Here is an 8,845-nt window from a genome sequence, read left to right as displayed (position 1 = left end):
TCCACCTGTCCAGCCGTCCAGCCGTCCATCCTTCCATCCCTCCATCCATCCCTCCATCCATCCGTCCGTCCGTCCATCCCTCCATCCCTCCATCTGCCCGTCCGTCCATCCCTCCATCCCTCCATCCATCCCTCCATCCCTCCGCCTGCCTGCCCATCTGTCCATCCGTCCATCCATCCATCCATCCATCCATCCATCCATCCATCCATCCGTCCATCCGTCCATCCATCGGTCTGTCCATCTGTCCGCCCATCCATCCATTCCTCCATCCATCTGTCCAGCTGCCCGTCCATCCATCCATCCACCTTCCTGCCCATCCATCCACCCATCTATCCCTCCATCCATCTATCTGTCCGTCCATCCATCCCTCCACCCGTCCATCCCTCCATCCATCCCTCCATCCATCTATCTGTCCGTCCATCCATCCATCCACCCATCCATCCATCCATCCCTCCACCCGTCCATCCCTCCATCCATCCCTCCATCCATCTATCTGTCTGTCCATCCATCTGTCCATCCATCCATCCCTCCATCCATCTGTCCATCCCTCCACTCATCTCTCCATCCACCCATCCACCCATCCACCCACCCATCCACCCATCCATCCATCCATCCATCCATCCATCTGTCCATCCCTCCACTCATCTCTCCATCCACCCATCCATCCATCCATCCATCCACCCATCCACCCATCCATCCGTCCCTCCATCCATCCCTCCACCCACCCGTCCACCCGCCCACCCGCCCGCCCGCCCGCCCGCCGCCATGCCGCAGCCGTGGGAGGGCCGGGAGGACATCCCGGAGGACTTCTACATCCCGTCGGCGCTGGAGGCCCCCAACGCCACGGCGCTGAGCCCCTTCCTGGTGCCGCAGACCCACCTGGGCAGCCCGGGGCTCTTCGCCGCCATGGCCGCCTTCATGTTCGCGCTGATCGTGCTGGGGCTGCCGGTCAACGCGCTGACCGTGCTCTGCACCGTCAAGTACAAGAAGCTGCGTTCCCACCTCAACTACATCCTGGTCAACCTGGCCGTGGCCAACCTGCTGGTCATCTGCGTCGGCTCCACCACCGCCTGCTACAGCTTCTCCCGGCACTACTTCGCCCTGGGGCCCACCGCCTGCAAGGTCGAGGGCTTCGCCGCCACCCTCGGAGGTAGGCGGGGGCGGGGAGGGGACGTTGGGTGCGGGGGACGTTGGGTGGGAGGGCGTTGGGTGAGTGGGAGACGGGCCGGAAGGATGCGAGGGGGTGGGGACGTTGGGTGTGGGGATGTTGGCCATGGGGACGTTGGGCATGGGGATGTCGGTCATGGTGATGTTGGCCATGGGGACGTTGGCCATGGGGACGTTGGCCATGGAGATGTTGGCCATGGGGACATTGGCCATGGGGACGTTGGGCATGGGGATGTTGGGCATGGGGACATTGGCCATGGGGACGTTGGGCATGGGGACGTTGGGCATGGGGACGTTGGACATGGGGATGTTGGGCAGAAGGACACGAGGGCTTGGGGATGTTGGCCATGGGGATGTCGGTCATGGTGATGTTGGCCATGGGGATGTTGGCCAAGGGGACATGGGGCAGAAGGACATGAGAGTGTGGGGACGTTGGCCATGGGGATGTTGGGTGTGGGGACGTTGGGTGTGGGGATATTGGCCATGGGGACGTTGGCCATGGAGATGTTGTCCATGGGGACGTTGGCCATGGGGGTGTTGGCCATGGAGATGTTGGCCATGGGGACATTGGGTTTGGGGATGTTGGCCATGGAGATGTTGGCCATGGGGACATTGGGTTTGGGGATGTTGGCCATGGGGACGTTGTCCATGGGGATGTTGGGTGTGGGGACGTTGGCTGTGGAGATGTTGGCCATGGGGATGTTGTCCATGGAGATGTTGGCCATGGGGATGTTGTCCAATGGGATGTTGGCCGTGGGGACGTTGGCCATGGAGATGTTGGCCATGGGGACGTTGGGTGTGGGGACGTTGGCCATGGAGATGTTGGCCATGGGGATGTTGGGCGTGGAGATGTTGGGTGTGGGGACATTGGCCATGGGGATGTTGGCCATGGGGACATTGGCCATGGAGATGTTGGCCTTGGGGACATTGGGTGTGGGGATGTTGGGCGTGGTGATGTTGGGTGTGGGGACATTGGCCATGGAGATGTTGTCCATGGGGATGTTGGGCGTAGGGATGTTGGCTGTGGGGACGTTGGCCATGGGGAAGTTGTCCATTGGGGACGTTGGGTGTGGGGACGTTGGCCATGGAGATGTTGGCCATGGGGACATTGTCCATGGGGACGTTGGCCATGGGGATGTTGGCCATGGAGATGTTGGGTGTGGAGATGTTGGGTGTGGGGACGTTGTCCATGGAGATGTTGGCCATGGGGACATTGGCCATGGGGATGTTGGCCATGGAGATGTTGGCCATGGGGATGTTGTCCAATGGGATGTTGGCCGTGGGGATGTTTGCCATGGAGATGTTGGGCGTGGAGATGTTGGCCATGGAGATGTTGGCCATGGGGACGTTGGCCGTGGAGATGTTGGGCGTGGAGATGCTGGCCATGGGGACGTTGGCCATGGGGATGTCAGTCATGGTGATGTTGGCCATGGGGACATTGGGTGTGGGGACGTTGGGCGTGGGGACGTTGGCCATGGGGACGTTGTCCATGGGGATGCTGGGTGTGGGGACGTTGGCTGTGGAGATGTTGGCCATGGGGATGTTGGCCATGGAGATGTTGTCCAATGGGATGTTGGCCGTGGGGATGTTGGCCATGGGGATGTTGGCCATGGAGATGTTGGGTGTGGGGACGTTGGGTGTGGAGATGTTGGGCGTGGAGATGTTGGCCACGGGGACATTGTCCATGGGGACGTTGGCTATGGGGATGTTGGCTGTGGAGATGTTGGGTGTGGAGATGTTGGCCATGGAGATGTTGGCCATGGGGATGTTGTCTAATGGGATGTTGGCCATGGGGATGTTGGCCATGGAGATGTTGGGTGTGTGGACGTTGGGTGTGGAGATGTTGGGCGTGGAGATGTTGGCTATGGGGACATTGGCCATGGGGATGTTGGCCATGGGGATGTTGGCCATGGAGATGTTTGCCATGGGGATGTTGGCCGTGGGGATGTTGGGTGTGGGGATATTGGGCGTGGGGACGTTGGGCGTGGGGACGTTGGGTGTGGGGATGTTGGCCATGGGGACGTTGGCCATGGGGATGTTGGCCATGGAGATGTTGGCCATGGAGATGTTGGCCATGGGGACGTTGGCCATGGGGACGTTGGGCGTGGGGACGTTGGCCATGGGGACGTTGGCCATGGAGATGTTGGCCATGGAGATGTTGGCCATGGGGACGTTGGGTGTGGAGATGTTGGCCATGGAGACGTTGGCCATGGAGATGTTGGCCATGGAGATGCTGGCCATGGGGACGTTGGCCATGGGGACGCTGGGTGTGGGACTGGCGGCCCTGGCGACGCCGGCCGCCCCTCCCCCAGGCATGGTGAGCCTCTGGTCGCTGGCGGTGGTGGCCTTCGAGCGGTTCCTGGTGATCTGCAAACCCCTGGGCAACTTCAGCTTCCGCAGCAGCCACGCCGCGCTGGGCTGCGCCGTCACCTGGCTGCTGGGGCTGGTGGCCGCCGTGCCGCCGCTCTTCGGCTGGAGCAGGTCCGGGGGGCGGCGCGGGGCGGGGGTCCGGGCGCGGCGGCGGTGCCAGGCCCGCCCGTGCCCCCCAGGTACATCCCCGAGGGGCTGCAGTGCTCCTGCGGCCCCGACTGGTACACGGCGCGCAACCGCTGGCGCAACGAGTCCTACGTCCTCTTCCTCTTCTGCTTCTGCTTCGGCGTCCCCCTGGCCGTCATCGTCCTCTCCTACGGCCGCCTGCTGCTCACCCTGCGCGCGGTAACCGCCGCCCGCCGGACCCCCACGGACACCCCCGGGACCCCCGGGACACCCCCCGGAGATCCCCATCCACCTGGGAACCCCATGGACACCCCCCGGAGATCCCCATCCACCCGGGACCCCCACGGACACCCCCCAGAGATCCCCATGGACACCCCCCGGAGATCCCCATCCACCCGGGAACCCCATGGACATCATCCGTCCACTGGGACCCCTGGGACCCCCATGGACACCCCCCAGGAACCCCCATGGGCATCCCCCATCCTCTGGGACCCCCATGGACACGCCCCGGGACCCCCATCCCCCCCAGGAACCCCCATGGGCATCCCCATCCTCTGGGACCCCCATGGACACCCCCCGGGATCCCCATCCCCCCAGGAACCCCCATGGGCATCGTCCGTCCACTGGGACCCCTGGGACCCCCACGGACACCCCCGGGACCCCCGGGACCCCCGGGACCCCCGGGACACCCCCCGGAGATCCCCATCCCCCCAGGAACGCCCATGGACATCGTCCATCCACTGGGACCCCCATGGACATCGTCCGTCCACTGGGACCCCTGGGACCCCCATGGACACCCCCCGGGGATCCCCATGGACACCCCCCGGGACCCCCATCCCCCCAGGAACCCCATGGACACCCCCCGGGACCCCCATCCCCTGGGACCCCCCATGGACACCCCCGGGAGATCCTCATCCCCCCAGGACCCCCATGGACATCGTCCGTCCACTGGGACCTCTGGGACCCCCATGGACACCCCCCAGAGATCCCCATCCCCCCAGGAACCCCATGGACACCCCCGTGGATCCCCATCCCCCCCAGGACCCCCATGGACACCCCCCAGGAACCCCCATGGGCATCCCCCATCCTCTGGGACCCCCATGGACACCCCCCGGGACCCCAGGGACCCCTATCCCCCCCGGGACCCCCCACGGACATCCCCCGGGACCCCCATGCCCCCCCAGGAACCCCCCCAGACACCCCTGGGGGACCCCCCCAATCATCCCCCATTACCTGGGACACCCCAGGACCCCCAACCCCCAGGACCCCCCAAAAACGTACCCCCAGGACCCCCCCCAGACCCCCCCCGGGACCCCTAAGACCCCCCTGTCCCTCTGGGAACCCCCCCAGACCCCCCCCCGGGACCCCCATCCCCCCAAGAACTCCCCCAGACACCCCCCACCCCCTTGGACCCCCATCCCCCGGGCCCCCCAGGCCCCCCCATCCCCCGGGGAGGACACGGGGCGGGGGGGGGTCTGGCTTTATTGGGGGGACGCGGGGCCAGGGGGGCACAGAGATGGGGGTGGGGACGGTCACTGCGGGGGTCCCCATGGGGTTGGTCACTTGGGGGGGTCCCCATGGGGTTGGTCACTTGGGGGTCCCCATGGGGTTGGTCACTTGGGGGTCCTCATGGGGTTGGTCACTCTGGGGTCCCCATAGAGATGGTCACTCGGGGGGGTCCCCATGGGGTTGGTCACTTGGGGGTCCCCATAGAGATGATCACTCTGGGGTCCCCATGGGGTTGGTCACTCCAAGGGTCCCCATGGGGTTGGTCACTCTGGGGGGGTCCCTTTTGGGACGGTCACTTGGGGGTCCCCATGGGGTTGGTCACTTGGGGGGGCCCCCTTGGCGTTGGTCACTCCAAGGGTCCCCATGGGGTTTGTCACTTGGGGGGGTCCCCATAGAGTTGGTCACTCTGGGGGGGTCCCCATGGGGATGGTCACTTGGGGGTCCCCATGGGGTTGGTCACTTGGGGGGGTCTCCATGGGGTTGGTCACTCTGGGGAGGTCCCCATGGGGTTGGTCACTTGGGGGGGTCCCCATGGGGTTGGTCACTTGGGGGGGCCCCCTTGGCGTTGGTCACTCCAAGGGTCCCCATGGCGTTGGTCACTCTGGGGGGGTCCCATGGGGTTGGTCACTCCAAGGGTCCCCATGGGGTTTGTCACTCTGGGGGGGTCCCTTTTGGGGTGGTCACTCCAAGGGTCCCCATAGAGATGGTCACTTGGGGGGGTCCCCATGGGGTTGGTCACTTGGGGGGGGTCCCCATGGGGTTGGTCACTTGGGGGGGTCCCCATGGGGATGGTCACTCCCAAGGGTCCCCATGGGGTTGGTCACTCTGGGGTCCCCATGGGGTTGGTTGCTTGGGGGTCCCCATGGGGTTGGTCACTTGGGGGTCCCCATAGAGATGGTCACTCCAAGGATCTCCATGGGGTTGGTCACTTGGGGGGGTCTCCATGGGGTTGGTCACTTGGGGGTCCCCATGGGGTTGGTCACTCCAAGGGTCCCCATGGGGTTGGTCACTTGGGGGTCCCCATGGGGTTGGTCACTTGGGGGTCCCCATGGGGTTGGTCACTCCAAGGGTCCCCATGGGGTTGGTCACTTGGGGGGGTCCCCATGGGGATGGTCACTCCAAGGGTCCCCATGGGGTTGGTCACTCTGGGGGGGGTCCCCATGGGGTTGGTCACTTGGGGGGGTCCCCATGGGTTTGGTCACTCTGGGGGGGTCCCCATAGGGTTGGTCACTCCAAGGGTCCCCATGGGGTTGGTTGCTTGGGGGTCCCCATGGGGTTGGTCACTCCAAGGGTCCCCATGGGGTTGGTCACTCCAAGGGTCCCCATAGAGATGGTCACTTGGGGGTCCCCATGGGGTTGGTCACTCTGGGGGGGGTCCCCATGGGGTTGGTCACTTGGGGGGGTCCCCATGGGGATGGTCACTCCAAGGGTCCCCATGGGGTTGGTCACTCTGGGGTCCCCATGGGGTTGGTTGCTTGGGGGTCCCCATGGGGTTGGTCACTCCAAGGGTCCCCATGGGGTTGGTTGCTTGGGGGTCCCCATAGAGATGGTCACTCCAAGGGTCTCCATGGGGATGGTCACTCCAAGGGTCCCCATAGAGATGGTCACTTGGGGGTCCCATGGGGTTGGTCACTCTGGGGGGGGGTCCCCATGGGGTTGGTCGCCCAGGGGTCCCCATGGGGTTGGTCACTTGGGGAGTCCCCATAGAGATGGTCACTCCAAGGGTCTCCATGGGGATGGTCACTTGGGGGTCCCCATGGGGTTGGTCGCCCAGGGGTCCCCATGGGGTTCGTCACTCTGGGGGGGGGTCCCCATGGGGTTGGTCACTTGGGGGTCCCCATGGGGATGGTCGCTCTGGGGGGGGTCCCCATGGGGTTGGTCACTTGGGGGTCCCCATGGGGATGGTCGCTCTGGGGGGGGTCCCCATGGGGTTGGTCACTCTGGGGGGGTCCCCATGGGGTTGGTCACTCCAAGGGTCCCCATGGGGTTGGTCACTCTGGGGGGGGTCCCCATGGGGTTGGTCACTTGGGGGTCCCCATGGGGTTGGTCACTCCAAGGGTCCCCATGGGGTTGGTCACTTGGGGGGGGTCCCCATGGGGATGGTCACTCCAAGGGTCCCCATGGGGTTGGTCACTTGGGGGGGGTCCCCATGGGGTTGGTCACTTGGGGGGGGTCCCCATGGGGTTGGTCACTCTGGGGGGGGTCCCCATGGGGTTGGTCGCCCAGGGGTCCCCATGGGGTTGGTCACTTGGGGAGTCCCCATAGAGATGGTCACTCCAAGGGTCTCCATGGGGATGGTCACTTGGGGGTCCCCATGGGGTTGGTCGCCCAGGGGTCCCCATGGGGTTCGTCACTCTGGGGGGGGTCCCCATGGGGTTGGTCACTTGGGGGTCCCCATGGGGATGGTCGCTCTGGGGGGGGTCCCCATGGGGTTGGTCACTTGGGGGTCCCCATGGGGATGGTCGCTCTGGGGGGGGTCCCCATGGGGTTGGTCACTCTGGGGGGGTCCCCATGGGGTTGGTCACTCCAAGGATCTCCATGGGGTTGGTCACTTGGGGGGGTCTCCATGGGGTTGGTCACTTGGGGGTCCCCATGGGGTTGGTCACTCCAAGGGTCCCCATAGAGATGGTCACTCTGGGGGGGGGTCCCCATGGGGTTGGTCGCCCGGGGGTCCCCACAGCGCCGTCTGCGGGGGGTCCCGCAGCGCGGGGTCACCTCCCTTGGGTGGTCCCCCCCCTGGGCGGGCTGTGGGGGTTCCGCAGCCCCCCCCGCAGCGTTGCGGGCCCCGCAGGTGGCCCGGCAGCAGGAGCAGTCGGCGACGACGCAGAAGGCCGAGCGCGAGGTGACCAGGATGGTGGTGGTGATGGTGCTGGGCTTCCTGCTGTGCTGGGCGCCCTACGCGGCCTTCGCGCTCTGGGCCGTGACGCACCGCGGCCAGCCCTTCGCCGCCGCCCTCGCCTCGCTGCCCTCCGTCTTCTCCAAGGCCTCCACCGTCTACAACCCCGTCATCTACGTCCTCATGAACAAGCAGGTGCGGGGGGCTGGGGGGCTGCTATGGGGTCCTATGGGGTGTCAGCAGGGGGCTATGAGGGGCTGGGGTGCTGCTATGGGGGGCTATGGGGTGTCAGCAGGGGGCTATGGGGGGCTATGGGGGACTGGGGGGCTGCTATGGGGGGCTGGGGTGCTGCTATGGGGTCCTATGGGGTGTCAGCAGGGGGCTATGGGGGGCTATGAGGGGCTATGGGGTCCTATGGGGGGGCTATGGGGCTGCTATGGGGGGCTATGGGGTCCTATGGGGTGTCTGGGGGGGGCTATGAGGGGCTGTGGGGGGCTGGGGGGCTGCTATGGGGGGCTATGGGGTGTCAGCAGGGGGCTATGGGGGGCTATGGGGCTGCTATGGGGGGCTATGGGGTGTCAGCAGGGGGCTATGGGGGGCTGGGGGGCTGCTATGGGGGGCTATGGGGTGTCAGCAGGGGGCTATGAGGGGCTGTGGGGCTGCTATGGGGGGCTGGGGGGGGCTGGGGGGCTGCTATGGGGTCCTATGGGCTGTCAGCAGGGGGCTATGAGGGGCTATGGGGCTGCTATGGGGGGCTATGGGGTGTCAGCAGAGTGCTATGAGGGGCTGTGGGGCTGCTATGGGGGGCTATGGGGTGTCAGCAGGGGGCTATGGGGA

General features: G+C 65.8%; 1 protein-coding gene across 1 annotated transcript; it reads left to right on the top strand.

Annotated features, from left to right (window-relative positions):
* Positions 1-765: 765 nt before the first annotated feature.
* On the top strand, positions 766-8,231 carry LOC142360276 (blue-sensitive opsin-like; the record flags this gene model as incomplete). The annotated part of the gene is made up of 4 exons (XM_075412473.1): positions 766-1,150; positions 3,480-3,648; positions 3,717-3,882; positions 7,964-8,231. Coding segments are annotated over exons 1-4 (988 nt in total), but the record flags the coding sequence as incomplete, so codon positions are not given.
* Positions 8,232-8,845: the final 614 nt, after the last annotated feature.

Source organism: Opisthocomus hoazin, unplaced genomic scaffold (genome assembly GCF_030867145.1).
Source record: "Opisthocomus hoazin isolate bOpiHoa1 unplaced genomic scaffold, bOpiHoa1.hap1 HAP1_SCAFFOLD_319, whole genome shotgun sequence".
Classification (NCBI taxonomy): Eukaryota; Metazoa; Chordata; class Aves; order Opisthocomiformes; family Opisthocomidae; genus Opisthocomus; species Opisthocomus hoazin.
The sequence above is the reverse complement of the archived record's forward strand: the minus strand, read 5'-3'. Positions and strand labels throughout refer to the sequence as shown.